Source organism: Saimiri boliviensis, chromosome 3 (genome assembly GCF_048565385.1).
Source record: "Saimiri boliviensis isolate mSaiBol1 chromosome 3, mSaiBol1.pri, whole genome shotgun sequence".
Lineage (NCBI taxonomy): Eukaryota > Metazoa > Chordata > Mammalia > Primates > Cebidae > Saimiri > Saimiri boliviensis.
In genome coordinates this window covers 1,334,550-1,349,844 of record NC_133451.1, presented here as the reverse complement: position 1 = coordinate 1,349,844, position 15,295 = coordinate 1,334,550, and the positions used below count along the sequence as shown (strand labels likewise).

Sequence of the window (15,295 nt, the reverse complement as noted above, 5' to 3'; positions counted from 1 at the left end):
CCACTTGCCCGCCCGTCACTGTGAAATCCATTTCCCAGCCGGGTAAAACCTGGTCTCAAGTTTCTTTCCCCATCTAGGTTCTCATGATGTGAGCATGCACAGGCAGACTGCACAGCCAGCTGTGCACCCCCACGTTGCTCGGCTGGCCACACGAACTGCACGGACAGCTGTGCACCCCACTTTGCTTGGCTGTCATCTGCCACCGGGCATGTTTCCTTGTCATCTGGAGTTTTCAGGGAGAATTTCTGGACAGCACCCAAACATGGATTCAGGCCCTATCCAACCTCAACTTCATCCGACACCAGGCACACCCATCCACCAGGCACGCACCCGTTCAGTTCCCTGAGTCCTGGCCCTGCCTGCCCCCATGGCAGCTTCAGACGGGTCGTGAGCCCACGGCAAGCCCCCGACGCTCTCCAGCAACACTGTCTGGTATGTAATTAGGGCTCAAGGCTTGCAGAGAATATCCTGGCAGCACCGAGAACCTATCCTCCCTCCGATGTCCACATGAAACGGCCCGGCAGAGCTCCCAACGTGAGGCGTGTGCTGGCTCTTTGGGCAGGACTGTGGGGCTGGCACTGTGTGGGCCTGCTACGGGTTACACACCAATCTGGCTTTCCTCTTAGGGTTTCCATACCAAGACCCTCACCCTCTTTAGGGGAGCCACTGGCCGCTCTACTTTACTGTCTTGTCTTCGCCGGGTGCTTGTTTTGGCAGCCCTGAGTGGCAGAGCGTGCACCCCGCCAAGCTCAGCCAGGGTGGAGTTAAAGCAACACTCCATTTAGAAAACAAAACAGTTTGCTAATGGAGGCAGGACTGTTAAAACATTTCTGCAAGCCCTAGGGTGACACTGCCTTTTAATAAGCAGGGTTAAATTCTGTCATTTAAGAGTCTATTTATCAAGCCTCTTGTGGTCTCTGGAAAAGCAGGTATTTGGCCGGGCAAAGTGGCTCACGCCTGTAATCCCAGCACTTTGGGAGGCCAAGATGGGCAGATCATGAGGTCAGGAGATCAAGAACGTCCTGGTCAACATGGTGAAACCCCATGTCTACTAAAAACACAGAATTTAGCTGGGCACGGGGGCGGGCGCCTGTAATCCCAGCTACTCCGAAGCAGAATTGCTTGAACCCAGGAGTTGGAGGTTGTAGTGGGCCAAGATCGCGCCACTGTACTCCAGCCTAGCAACAGAGTGAGACTCCATCTCGAAAAAAAAAAAAAAAAAAAAAAGACAAGAAAAGACAAGTGGGTATTCATTAAGAATATCACAGTCCAGAGCTCTGCAGCCTCGCAGATGGAGAATGACTTCCCAACCAGCTTTTCTGTGTCTGAGTGCAGGGAGTCCCCGGGCAGCCCCCATGGAGTGGGACTGAGGCATCTCCCAGCTCCAATCCCAGCAGCCCCAGACACGTTGCATGCACATGGTTGGCCTCTTGAAACCCACCCTCTGAGCCTCATGCCACGAGTATGCAAACTAATGCCAAATGAGGTGTACTTTTCCAGATTTTAGCCTCACAGTGTAACACAACCACCAAAAAACCTCCCCAACCCAACCGCCACCTGACAAACCAAAACCAAACCACTGTGAACCACCAGGCGAGCGCGAGCTGGCTCCAGAGCAGGTGGCGACGCCGAGGCCCCGACCCCACCCCCCACCCCAACCAGGGGGTCCGTGCACCTTCATCTTCCGGAGCCGGGACTTGTTGTCATGGCACCAGGCCAGGCAGGTGGCTGTCTCACGTCGCTCCAGGGACTCCTCTACCTCTTTGGCCGTCAGGAACATCTCGATATTCACGAGGTCCTTAGAGGAAGGAAGCGGCTGCTGGTCAGAAGGTGCCGGCTCAAGGGCCCCGCGCACCCTCCCGCGCCCCAGCCGCCGTGAGGCCAGGCCAGCACTGGCCACCACTCGAGATCCATCTCCAGTCTACACTATGGGTCTGCACCGTGGACTGCTCAGGGTCACTCTGAGATCCCAGGAACAGAACAGCTGCCAAGCACCAGAAGCTTGGACACTCAGGTGAACTGCGGCCACAGCCGGGCGGGGGGCCACGCTGCCCAGCCTGTCCCATGGAGAGGAGCCGAAGGACACGCGCACACACACGCGGGGCCAGGCCACGTGCCAGACAGCCACGCCTGCCCTCCCCACAGCCCACAGGACACCTACAGCCCCTCATGTCAAAACCAACAGCGAGTGAATAATGCATGCCAAGTAATACACAAACACGTTATGGCTAGTATCACAGTAGTTACAACCGGTGATTTACATGAAAGCAAAAAACCCCAAGAAACCCAGGCTCCAAGACTGGCCAGGCACAGGAGGCGGGTGCTCAGGGCCCAGCCGTGGAACGCGTGGCAGGACGGTAGCTGGCCTGGGACTTTGCCCCACCCCGGGCACCCGGAGGCTGAGGGCGAGCAGTCAGGTGGTCCTCAGCCACAGTGACCCCCAACTCCCCTAGAGGGACCAAGGACAGCACCCCCACCCCTACGCTGCCCAAGACCCGACGGCTCAGAGCGAGGCTACAGATTGCCATTGTCCCACAGCCCCACGTCCGGACCACCGGCCGCACAGATTTCTTGTTTTCTTGCTTCTTTCCTTCCGTACTTTCTTTTTTCTAAAACCCCTTCAGAGCAGGCAAACACTGGGTCTCCCACAAAGTCTTGCTTTCTCCTCTATTTTCTACCTTTGTTTCCCAACTTACATTTTTTTTTTTTTTTAAGACAGGTTTCACTCTCTCGCCCAGACTGGATGGAGTACAGTGGTGAGATCACAGCTCACTGCAGCCTCCACCTCCTGGGCTCAAGTGATCCTCCCACCTCAGCCTCCCATCTAGCTGGGATCCCAGGCACCTGCCACCATGCCCAGCTAATTTGAAAAAAAATTTGTAGAGAAGGGGCCTCACTTTGTTGCCCAGGTTGGTCTCAAACTCCTGGGCTCAAGTGATCCACTCACCTCAGCCTTCCAGAATGCTGGGGTAACAGGCCGAGAGCCCTGCCTCCAGCCTCTCACGCCGATTCTAAGGCAGCACAAGTGGGCGCACAGCCCCAGCCACGCTGAGGACTCTGGCCCCTCCTGGCCGGCCTGGCGCTCTCCACAGCGCACTCCCTCAGCAGCGGGGTGCACAGCCCCCGCTATGCAGAGGACTCTGTTCAGCCCTCCTAGGCCAGGCTGGTGCTGTCCTCGGTGCCCCTCCCCTGGCAGCAGGGCTTCCTGTCCCGTCTTGTCAGACCGTGCTCCAATTGGAACATGAGTGTTTCATCTCCAATGTGTGGTACATCTCCAATGCTAGTGCACAGGCATGAAGCCAGGGGTCCCACATGGGAGTTCCATGGCACTCTCTCTACGGTAAGTCCAGGTCTGACCAGGACACCTGGGGTTTTACATTTCACAGTCTGGCAGACCCCCACTGTTGGTGACGTGCTTCCCTGTGTTCAAAAGAGAATCCTCAGCTCAATGCCCTTGGGCACACCTCAGCAGGAAAAACCCCAGTCCTCATGGGCTCTACACACGCCCCTCCTTCTTCCACACAGCAGCTGCAGATCCTTTTTGGGACAGATGCTCAGGAACCCCCAACACCTCGAGTGTAGCCTGTCTCATCCTGCTGAGGCTTCTCTCACTGTTAGAATCATCAGCCCTCCCACCCCAACCCTGATCTGTGCGCCTCTGTGGGAGGTGTGACACGTGCCCACCAGGTGACCCCCTTCCTTCCCCTCACGCCGCTCTCCCCCAGCACAGCGCACACCCCCTAGGCGTAGGGGCACCCACAGCTCCTGCTTCAGCAGCCACCACCAGCTGTGCCTGGCCACACCCCGCAGGCCCCAAGCACAGTGTGTAGGTGTTCAGGAGAGGCAGGCTAGGTTATCTGTGAACGCATGGGCAGCGGCCCCAGGCAGACAGGACATTGGGCAGATGGCGACCCCCAGGACACCAGGACTCACTTGTTCACCCTGCGTGTTGGGCAACCACTCACCACTCCCCTCCTGGTGGGCAGGATGGACGCTGCAAGAGCACGAGCAGGGAGACTGTGAGCAGTGGGGAGAAGGCACAGGTGGGAGGGTGCCGCTCCACCCAGGGCGGCATCTCAATGAGGCACGGGACGAATGCCAAGGATGGGAGGTAGCCAGCAGGTAGGGCCAGGCAGGCCTGCGAGTGAGTCTGGAGTGTGGATCTGCGGTAGGGCTGGGTGAGTCTGGGGTGTGGGGCGGGGGTGGGTCTGGGGTGAGTCTGGAGTGCGGATCTGGGGTAGGGCTGGGTGAGTCTGGGGTAAATCTGGAGTGTGGGCGGGGTAAGTCTGGGGTGTGGGACGGGGGTGAGTCTGGAGTGTGGATCTGGAGTGAGTCTGGTGTGTGGGTCTGGGGTGAGTCTGAAGTGTGTGTCTGGGGTGTGTCTGGAGTGTGGGTCTAGGGTGGGTCTGGGGTGAGTCTAGAGTGTGGGTCTGGGGTGGGTCTGGAGTGCGGGTCTGGGGTGAGTCTAGAGGACGGGTCTGGGGTGAGTCTGGAGTGAGTCTGGAGTGTGGGTCTGGAGTGTGTCTGGAGTGTGTGTCTGGAGTGTGTGTCTGGGGTGGGTCTGGAGTGTGGGTCTGGGGTGAGTCTAGAGTGTGAGTCCAGAGTGTGGGTCTGGAGTGAGTCCGGAGTGTGTGTCTGGGGTGAGTCTGGAGCGTGGGTCTGGGGTGAGTCTGGAATGTGGGTCTGGGGTGGGTCTGGAGTGTGGGTGTGGGGTGAGTCTGGAGTGTGGGTCTGGAGTGAGTCTGGAGTGTGGGTGTGGGGTGGGTCTGGAGTGTGGGTCTGGGGTGAGTCTGGAGTGTGGGTCTAGAGTGTGGGTGTGGGGTGGGTCTGGAATATGGGTCTGGGGTGAGTCTGGAGTGGGTCTGGAGTGTGGGTCTAGAGTGTGGGTGTGGGGTGGGTCTGGAATGTGGGTCCGGGGTGAGTCTGGAGTGTGGGTCCGGGGTGAGTCTGGAGTGTGGGTGTCGGGTAGGTCTGGGGTGGGTCTGGAGTGTGGGTCTGGGGTGAGTCTGGAGTGTGAGTCTGGAGTGGGTCTGGAGTGTGGGTCTGGAGTGGGTCTGGAGTGTGGGTCTGGAGTATGGGTCTGCAGTGAGTCTGGAGTTTGGGTCTGGGGTGGGTCTGGAGTGTGGGTGTGGGGGGGGTCTGGAGTGTGGGTCAGGGGTAGGTCTGGAGTGTGGGTTTGGCGTGAGTCTGGAGTGAGTCTGGAGTGCGGGTCTGGGGTGTGTCTGGAGTGTGGGTCTGGAGTGAGTCTGGAGTGTGGGTCTGGGGTGAGTCTGGAGTGTGGGTGTGGGGTGGGTCTGGAGTGTGGGTCTGGGGTAGGTCTGGAGTGTGGGTCTGGGGTGGGTGTGGAGTGTGGGTGTGGGGTGGGTGTGGAGTGTGGGTCTAGAGTGTGGGTGTGGGGTGGGTCTGGAATGTGGGTCCGGGGTGAGTCTGGAGTGTGGGTGTCGGGTAGGTGTCTGGGGTGGGTCTGGAGTGTGGGTCTGGAGTGGGTCTGGAGTGTGGGTGTGGGGTGAGTCTGGAGTGTGGGTCTGGAGTGGGTCTGGAGTGTGGGTCTGGAGTATGGGTCTGCAGTGAGTCTGGAGTTTGGGTCTGGGGTGGGTGTGGAGTGTGGGTCTGCGGTGAGTCTGGAGTACCACAGTTCAGGGAAGCCGGGTGGGAACGGGAGGGATCATGAGTGTAGCCCCACAGGCACACGAGGCCTGGGACTGCACAATGTGAGGCAGCCTCCTGGCCTGAGAAGAGAGCCTTGTGCCGGGTTTAACGTGGCCAGGGCTGAGGCCTATCTTGCCCCAAGTAGGAGCCATGCTCCTGTGGGTGGGATTTAAGCCGTGGACAGCGAGAAGACCCCTGGTTAGAAAAAAGCGGCAAGGAGGCTGGCTGAGCAGTCGTTTCAGGGAGCAGCATGGGAGGGAGGCCTGTAAGGCTGGGCGCCCGGCCAGGTGTGGGGAGGCTGGGCCCGGGGCAGGGCTATGGGGCTCGGGCTTCTCACACAAGTTCTGCCCAATTCTCAGGTGCTATCGTCTTAATCAACAGAGAACATGGAGCCACCCCAACTCAAGTCAGGTGAGGCTGTGCTCTCACAGTGGGATCCGGACGGGGCAAAGGGTGACGGGCCTGAGGGCTGGCCTGGGAGGCTCCTTGCTATGGGACCCCACAGTGGTGGATGACTGCCCAGTGACGGAGGGGCGCCCCAGGTAACCCTGCCGAAAGGTGTAGATGAGTCTGTGAAGGCAGCTAAGGGTGGCGGCGGCGCCTCCCGGTGTCTGCTCAGCTGCACTGGTGGAGGGCAAGGGTGCCACACGTTTCCACGGTTGAACAGGGTGCCACAGAAAACACGGAAAACGCACCCCACCTGAGATAAAGGCAAAGCTCTCACAAGGCAGCACTGTGGACCCACCAGCACGAAATCAGGGTGCAGGTATCAGGCGGGAAAACCCTCTGCACGCTTTCCTAAGCAGGATGTGTGGAAACGGCCACAGGGAAATGAGAAGAACCCGGAGAGCCACTGAGACAGACTTCCTTCCTTCAGAAGGTGACGTCCGAGGCGCACTCCCCAAAGGGTCAGGGCCTCCCAGCTGGGGCGCAGACACACACACACACACACACACACACACACACACACACACACAGAGGTGGTGGCGGGACGGGCACACAGGCATGCCGGGGACATGCTGCAGGGCGGCAGGCCGTTGGCCCGGGCCTGCTGGGGCACTGTGCCCGCACCCGGCAGGCGCCCACCTCGATGCCGCTCTGGCGCGCCAGCTTGACGGCCGTGTTGTAGTAGCCGCAGCGCAGCAGGTGCTCCACCATCATGCGGTCCATGCGCTTCCTCTTCCACACGCTGGCCGCCGCTGGCTGGTCGCTGCTGTGCTCTTTGAGGTGCTCGATCCGGCGCTTGCACAGCTTGGCGCTCTCGTCCTCGGCCTGGATGGACTCCACCGCCTGAGCCACACACCACAGAGACCCACTCAGGACAGGGACGCCCCGCGGCCCTGCACCAAGGGAGGTCAGGCTTCCCCGGTCTAACACGCACGAGGAGGAGAGTGGAGATGGCGGGACAGAAACATGAGGACCATGCTCTACTGAGGTCCGCTAGGCAGGTGTGCCTACCCCAGGAGAGGACAGAGGCCCGTGAAAATCCACCACCCTGGACCTGCAGTTTCTCTGTTATTTCTGGCTTTATGTTAATATATCCTGAAGCCATGCGGCCACTTACTCTGTGTGGGATCCTGACCTGGTAGCACTCATCAGTTCTGAAACCTTGGTCGCTCTCCCTGCGCCATCTCCGTCCCCACCCACTGGTGGGCTCTGGTGAAACATGCCACAGGTTTCTGCTCTATTCTGTACTCTATTCTCAAGGGCACTTTTCATTTTTCAATCTCTGTGCTCCATTCTATGTCATTACTTCAGACCCACCCCTCAGTTCACTGACTCTGTCTTTAGCTTTGTCTAACTGTTAACTGTTAAACTATCACAGGCAAACATTGGGTTTTTCATTTTGGTTACGTTTCCCGTTTCTTGAAGTTTTAATTCCTTTTAAACTCTCAAATCACTTTTTTCCTGGAGACCGTCTCCGTGCAGGCTGGACTGCAGCGGTGAGATCTCAGCTCACTGAAAACTCTCGCTCCCAGCTTCAAGCAATTCTCCCACCTCAGCATCTCAAGTGTTTGGGACCACAGGTACATACCATGCCTAGCTAAAATTTCTGTAATTTTACTAGAGACAGGGTTTCGCCATGTTGGCCAGGCCGGTCTGGAGCTGCTAACCTCAGGTGACCTGTCTGCCTTGGTCTCCAAAGTGCTGGGATTACAGGTGCAAGCCACTGTCCCGGCCAATCACCTTTTTTTTTTTTTTAAAGACAGTGTCTTATTCCATTGCCCAGGCTGGAATGTAGTGACACAATCTCCACTCACTACAGCCTTGAACTCCTGGGCTCATGTGATTCTCCTGCCTCAGCCTTCCAAGTAGCTGAGACTACAGGTGTGTGCCACCACACATGGCTAATATTTTTTGCAGAGATAGAGTTTCGCCAAGTTGCCCAGGCTGGTCTCAAACTCCTGGGCTCAAGTAATTCTGCTGCCTCAGCTTTCCACAGTACTTTACAGGCGTGACCCACTGGCCTGTTTGTATTCTTTAAGCACAGTAAAGTGTAGCACCTGGCAGCCCCCGCACCTGCAGTCTGTGCAGCTCTCTGAGTAAAGCGTGGCACCTGGCAGCCCCCGCACCTGCAGTCTGTGCAGCTCTCTGAGTAAAGCGTGGCACCTGGCAGCCCCCGCACCTGCAGTCTGTGCAGCTCTGAGTAAAGCGTGGCACCTGGGAGTCCCCGCACCTGCTGTCTGTGCAGTTCTGAGTAAAGTGTGGCACCTGGGAGTCCCCGCACCTGCTGTCTGTGCAGCTCTCTGAGTAAAGCGTGGCACCTGGCAGCCCCCGCACCTGCTGTCTGTGCAGCTCTCTGAGTAAAGCGTGGCACCTGGCAGCCCCCGCACCTGCTGTCTGTGCAGCTCTCTGAGTAAAGCGTGGCACCTGGGAGTCCCCGCACCTGCTGTCTGTGCAGCTCTCTGAGTAAAGCGTGGCACCTGGGAGTCCCCGCACCTGCTGTCTGTGCAGCTCTCTGAGTAAAGCGTGGCACCTGGCAGCCCCCGCACCTGCTGTCTGTGCAGCTCTCTGAGTAAAGCGTGGCACCTGGGAGTCCCCGCACCTGCTGTCTGTGCAGCTCTCTGAGTAAAGCGTGGCACCTGGCAGCCCCCGCACCTGCTGTCTGTGCAGCTCTCTGTCGTCTGCTGGGTCTCTAATCCATCATGGTGTCTTGAGATAGTGTCTCAGTGTCACCCAGGCTGTCTTTGTGCTGGATGTTGTACTTGAAAACTTATTTCTAAGAATCACCTTATGCCCATATTGAAGGTATCCTCCCCACGAAATAATCTGAATTTACTCTGCCCAGAGCTGGAAGGCACCACCAGCCGGCAGCCGGCACCACCTCACTGGAGGGAAGGCTAAGGGTCTCCCATCACCCAGGTACTCTGAACCTGGGCTGCAACGCTCTGTCAATGCCAGTCCACTTCTGAGCTGTAGCACACCCCACCCTGAGCTGTAGTACTGTGGGGTCCCCGCTTCTCTCCACTGGGCCCCACTTTCCATGGCCTGGGTAATCAGTCCTCACCTCCGTGTGGCCTGGCCAACACTCCGAGGGCAACAGCAGTCTCTTGCTGTTTTCACCTCTGACCCCCTGCCCTCCAGTTCTGGCCTAGTGATTTCTTTCTGTTTCACAATCTATTGGATATTTTCACTGGAATGTGTTCAGATATCTTATCCCACTTTCTGGGTGTCTTCAGTGAGACAGATTTGTCCCAATGCCCTTGTCCATCCATCCTAGTGACAAGGAACTCCACATGCTCCTTTGAGGTGAAATTCTATCTAAAAATAATCAATCGGGCTGTGTGCAGTGGCTCACGCCTATAATCTCAGCACTTTGGGAGGCCCAGGAGGACAGATCACTTGAGGTCAGGAGTTTGAGACCCGTACGGCCAACATGGTGAAACCCCGTCTCTACTAAAAATACAAAAATTAGCTGGGCATGTTGATGCGCACCTGTAATCCCAGCTACTCATGAGGCTGAGGCAGGAGAACTGCTTGAACCCGGGAGGCAGAGGCTGCAATGAGTCGAGATCACGCCACTGAACTCCAGCCTAGGTGACAGAGTGATACGTCTCCAAAAAAAAAAAAAAAAATCAACTTGCTATACATCCTGGCCTCTCTGCTGCTTGGGCTCTGGACACTCCTGGGGCAAGATGACATGGTCCTACAGGAACAGGAAGCTGGCCTGCTCAGCCGACAGTGGTCCCAGAAGGCAGGGGACAGGGAAGGGGGCCCCCAGCTGCACCTCCCACACTGCCACCATGGCAGCTTGCCAGTCTTAGGACTCATTTTCAAGACAAATGGAGTGTCTATGCCCCCAGCTGAAGAGGGACCACTGGGAGGGACCAACCTTCCTCTTAAGGACGCTGAGCTTCTCTACCACACCGTCCAGCAGGCTGACCACAGAGTCCACGGCGGGGCAGCCACTCAGTGTCTTCTCCAGCTCGGCCACCACCATAGTGACGTGGCTGGTCTCCCGGTCAATGTTCTTCTGAGCGGCGCGAAAGCGTTTGTTCAGTGTCTCGTAGGGCACCTGGACAGGAAGGAGGACAGTGAGGGGTGCGCTACCCTGGTGTGAGCCCCGCCAGCCCCACAGCCAGGACACACCATGGTACTTGCAGCGGCAGAAGTCTTAGAAGCCTCTGGTCTCCAAGTACGTACTCTAAACCTCAACCAAGACCCAAGAAAGCCCTGGTGAATGGAGAGCCACTCCACGTCCCTGGATGAGAAGCAACCCAATTTTTGACCCCCCCCCCAAAAAAAATGCTAAGTGTATGTTGACAGAATAATCCCAAAGTTCATCTAGAATAATGAACAGTTAAAAGACATTTCCGAATAGGAGAGGAGTGGACGGGCATGGCACTGTCAGACAGTGAAACACAGGACTGGCCAGTGATGCGCCGGGCTGCTGTGGCTGCAGGCGCCACCACACAGATCAGTCCAGGAAGGGCCAAGGGTGCATGGGGCATGCGTTCCATACAGGTAAGGGTTGGGCACATCAAGCCTCAAACACGCACGTGAAGCTACGTTCACAACCCATACCTCTCCTGCATAAGTGTGTTAATGTCACCCCAATCATAAAAATAATCTGTTCCCCGTGGACACGCACAACCCTCACCTCTCCTGCATGAACGCGTTCACCTCACCCCAATCATAATCTATTCCCCGTGGATACGCACAACCCACACCTCTCCTGCGTGAGTGTACTCACCTCACCCCAGTCATAAAAATAATCTATCCCCTGTGGACATGCACAACCCACACCTCTCCTGCATGAGAGCGTTCACCTCCCCCAATCATAAAAACCATCTATTCCTGTGGAAAGTAAGTATATCAAGGAGAATCTTCTAGGCATCGTTAGTTTCCGTCCCTCTGGAGAGAAGCCCTGGTGATGTTCTTCTCTCCCCATTTCCTGTGCTCTGTGGTGTGAATGCGGCATGACAGAATCGTGCCCCAGCACTCCCAGGCCTCTGTGGCCAAGCTCCAGCAGGAAACACTGCCCATGGTCCAGCCAGCAGCTCACGGCACAGCACGTCACAACGTGGCCTTGCTGCCGCCCGGGAGCAGTGGGTCCACCTCTGCCGTGGTACCTGTGCCAGAACCAGCGCTCCATCTCCAGCCATGCCCAACCATGGAGGACAGACTCTCGGGCACTGCCTGCTCCCCCGGCCCTGGGCAGGCCTCAACCTCATGTCAGCCACCATACTTATCCGTGAGGCCACGTGAGGAAGGCAGGGCTACAGCGAGGGAGGCCTGGACGCAGCTCAGCACCTGGGCTTCCCGAGAAGGGACAGCCAGGGCAGCAGAGACGGGACTGGCCACGGCCAAGGAAGGAGCCACACAGTAGGGCCCTCCCCAGACTCACTTTTCTCCCTGAAAGCAGAGGTAGGAGGCAGGTGGCAAGGCCAGCTCTGCACCGTCCCCTGGCTGCCACTCCCCACTCAGCCTGCTCCAGCTGCCCTCCACTCAGACGTCCCCCGGAGCTGATGTGTATACACTGGTGGCACAGTGTGTACAAGCTCTCATCCGCACCAGACAAGCTCCATCGGCCACACAGGACGGCTCGCAAACGGCAGCTAGCATTACACAGGCTACCAAGCAGGACTCACACTTGCTGGTGAGAAAACGAGTCTTACGATGTTGAAAAAGAGGGCAGGGAAGCTACGAAGCCACAGCACGTTTAACCAACTGACAAAGCCACGAGGCAGTGACAACAGGAGAAAGACTGGAAGCCAGGCCCCGAGGGCGGCACCCAGAACCAAGCTTGCTGGCGTCACACGGCATGGGCCCCCCACTGCCTACACTGCCTGCCTTCAAGATTTATCCTGCTGAGAGTGGTGGCTCAGGCCTGAAATCCCAGCACTCTGGGAGGCCGAAGCAGGCGGATCACCTGAGGTCAGGAGTCCAAGACCAGCCTGGCCCACATGGTGAAACCCTGTCTCTACTAAAAATACAAAAATTGGCCGGGCAAGGTGGTGGTGGACGTGCGCACCTGTAGTCCCGACTACTTGGGAGGCTGAGGCAGGAGAATCGCTTGAACCTGGGAGGCAGAGGTTGCTGCGAGCCAAGATGGCACCACTGCACTCCAGCCTGGGCAACAGTGAGACTCTGTCTCAAGAAACAAATGAACAACAAAGGAACAAGAAAACAAATTTAAACAAGATTTCTCCCAAGAATTTGGTGCCGCTTAAGAAAGCTGGGAACGATTCTTTTCCTCTGCTCTACATCCAGCGGATGAGGAAGTCACAGCAGACAGCACTTCAGCTCTCCATAAACACCTGATCAGTGTGCGTGAGCTCAGCGAGACCCACGAGGTAAGGCCCAGAAGACCCCCGCGGCCCTGACACGCCAGCCAACGCCAGCCTGCAGAGCTCTCCACTCGAGGCCCTCTCCGAGCGCATCCTGCCACAGGCGGAATTTCTAAAGGACGCAAAGCACACTTAGTCTTTGCTCTGCCTGGGCCAGGGTCTCACATGAGCAGGACAGAAAGCCTTTGCCCTTAGACCATGAGGAAAAGGGACACAACCACCCTGTCTCGTGTGGAGGAACCCACACAGTGTCCACGATGCCAGCACATTCCAGACTGCCACCAGGAAAGGCAAGGCCTCTCTGGAAGCCCCTCAGCTGCATTCAAGTTCTACGCAGGAACGGGGCCTTTCCAACCCCAGGCAGGCCCCACCTCACCATGGCGCTGACGCCACTCAGGCACAGGGCAGAGATCCGAGCAGCTGGCACGCTGCAGACAGGAACCCCGTGTTCCCAGTGCAAGGCAAAGAGGCCCTGCCCAGAACGCGCCATAGTCACGCAGGACGTGAGCGTGAAGGAGGCGGGGGAAGGGCTCGCCAGGGTCACAGTGTCTTCACAACTCTTCTGTGTTAAGTCTCAACACACGTGCGTATCTGCTGCTGCCCCCCGGAAAGCCACGCAGGCCGAGGGTCAGGGACACTCACTGACAGCCACACGCTCCTTTCAGGGTCTCGAACGTGCTCCAAGCCAAGCGCAGGCGGCAGCTCGGCCGCTTTGAGAGGGCGAGAGCGCCGGTCCCGGTCACCAGGGCTGTGCCGCCAGCTCTGCCCCAACGGACTTGGTGTCGGCTTCCCCAAAGGTGCTCACACACAACACCCAGCAAAGGCAACCCGGCACCTTTGGTGCTCCGCGCTGACAGACGAGGCCGGGACCGATGAGCACATGGGGTCATGAACAATCCGGAAGGCTGGCTCCACGCGGCAGCTCTCTCCCTCGCACAGCGGGGCTCCCGGGCCTCAGGAGCCACAGGGAGGATGTGCCCAGGGAGGCGTCGGCTGCGTTCCCATCTCAGCGGGACTGACATTTTTGCTAAGCACAATAAAAATCACTAAAGAAACGGGCACAAATTCCAAGACACATAATAAAAGTTGTGAAGTTTTATTATCACACACTAAAATTATAAGGAAGAAAACGCTGCAGAACGCACTCGTTGTTCAGCCGCAGCGTGCGCCAGGAGCGCCGTGCAGGCCCTCAACCGCAACTTTAACCTCAACCGCCCGTCGCAGACACTGGGCGAGGCTCCGCCGTGGCCACCGCTGCAGGTTTCCGTGAGACCCTCATGCCGGCCCCTCCCTCGGCCAACTGACCGCTGGAGCCATGGCACAGCAGCGCCCAGCAGAGGCGAGTGTGGGCAGTCTGCATGCCAACAGAGAAGCCCCAGAGACAGTGGCAGGGCTGGGGTGCCCACTGCCAACTCTCACCCACAGAGGCGGCAGGCAATGCTGTGACGCTCATCTCCAGGGCATCATCAGGCCACCGTCAGCATCCAGACCCTACAGTCTACATGCTGAGGTCGTAGTTGAATTCAACTATGTCTTGATGAAGAAACCAGTTCAGGATCTGGCATACCTGTGGGGTGCCCTTAATGGAACCACACAACACCAGGGGTGAGGGACTGCCTTCCTCATGCGGGGCACGGCCGGTACCCCCATGACACCAATGGCTACACTGGGCTACACAGAGCTGTCAGCCACTGCTGAGACTCCTCAACCGCATGCCAGCTTCGGAACATCCGTCGCGGGCCCACGCCCAACCTAGACTCTGAACATCCGTCGCGGGCCCGCGCCCGACCCGGACTCTGAACATCCGTCCCGGGCCCTCGCCTGACCTGGACTTCTTTGGGCAGCGTGGCTCCCCTGCTAACCCTGGCCTCCAAATGGCCAGCCCCAGCCTTCACTTTCCGTAGACAGACCCAATCTCCCTGCCGGTGCTCTCAGCGCCCAGCCGCTACTCCTCAGGCCTCCCACGCCTCTGTGCAGGCTCCTCCCGCCTCCCTGCCTCTGCTCCTTCTCCGGTGCTGGCCCAGGGCTATCCAGTCTGAGTTCAGGGATGAGCCTAGCAGCCCCTCTCCTGCAGGGCGTCTGCTGACCCAGACAGCAGCTCCTCCTCACATCCACTTCCCCCAGAGAAGCCGAGCCAGTCCCGGGAAGCAGCGCCTCCTCTTCTGGGGGACCCAGCACGTGACTCCGGCTCTAAAAGCTCCCACACTGGCCTGGGCTTGCTGGTTAGCAACAGCTCCTTCAAGGCTCCTTAAAGGGCATTTGGTGAACGAGTGAGTGGAATTTCAGAAATGCAGAAGACTCTAACTCAACAATGAGAACAAACTGAAGTTACTTTCAGATACGCAAGGCTGAAAGCTGAGCACCCATAAACCTTTCTGGGAGAAGAATTACTCAGAAATACTGCTCAATGATCAAACACAATAAATCCACAGAGAAAGAGAATGTAAGACACAAGAAGCAGCACTGAAAAGAGGAACCAGCAGAAGATACAGCTAGCCCAAATGAGGACGGGCAACGTAACAGAGCTGAAGGAAGAAGTGTGAAAAGGTACAAACAGATTGCTAACAGCACAGGCAGCAAAGAGACAGACGGGACCACGCCAAACATAAAATCTGCAGAGCAGGAAAGACCAACAGAGTAAAAGTGGGGAAAAACAGCTGCAAGCCAGGGATCTGCTTCTGGAGCTTCTATACAGAACACATTTTTAAAAACCCCTGTAACTCCATGACAAAAGGAAACATCCAATTTTACAGTGGACCAAGGACTTAGCCATTTCTACTAAGAAGATACACCGATGGACAAGTGGCACATGACAGGATGCTCCACATGACCAACCACTAGGCAGACACAAATGC

General features: G+C 57.5%; 1 protein-coding gene across 1 annotated transcript in view; it reads right to left on the bottom strand.

Annotated features, from left to right (window-relative positions):
- Positions 1–15,295, bottom strand: part of MAEA (macrophage erythroblast attacher, E3 ubiquitin ligase) — a 50,166-nt gene that overhangs the window by 15,708 nt on the left and 19,163 nt on the right. Inside the window, exons 2-4 of the mRNA XM_039468016.2 lie at positions 9,983–10,165; positions 6,736–6,939; positions 1,676–1,798 (exon numbers count right to left, since the gene is read on the bottom strand). Coding sequence (XP_039323950.1) covers positions 1,676–1,798; positions 6,736–6,939; positions 9,983–10,165 — 510 coding nt within the window. The remainder of the gene's footprint in view (positions 1–1,675; positions 1,799–6,735; positions 6,940–9,982; positions 10,166–15,295) is intronic.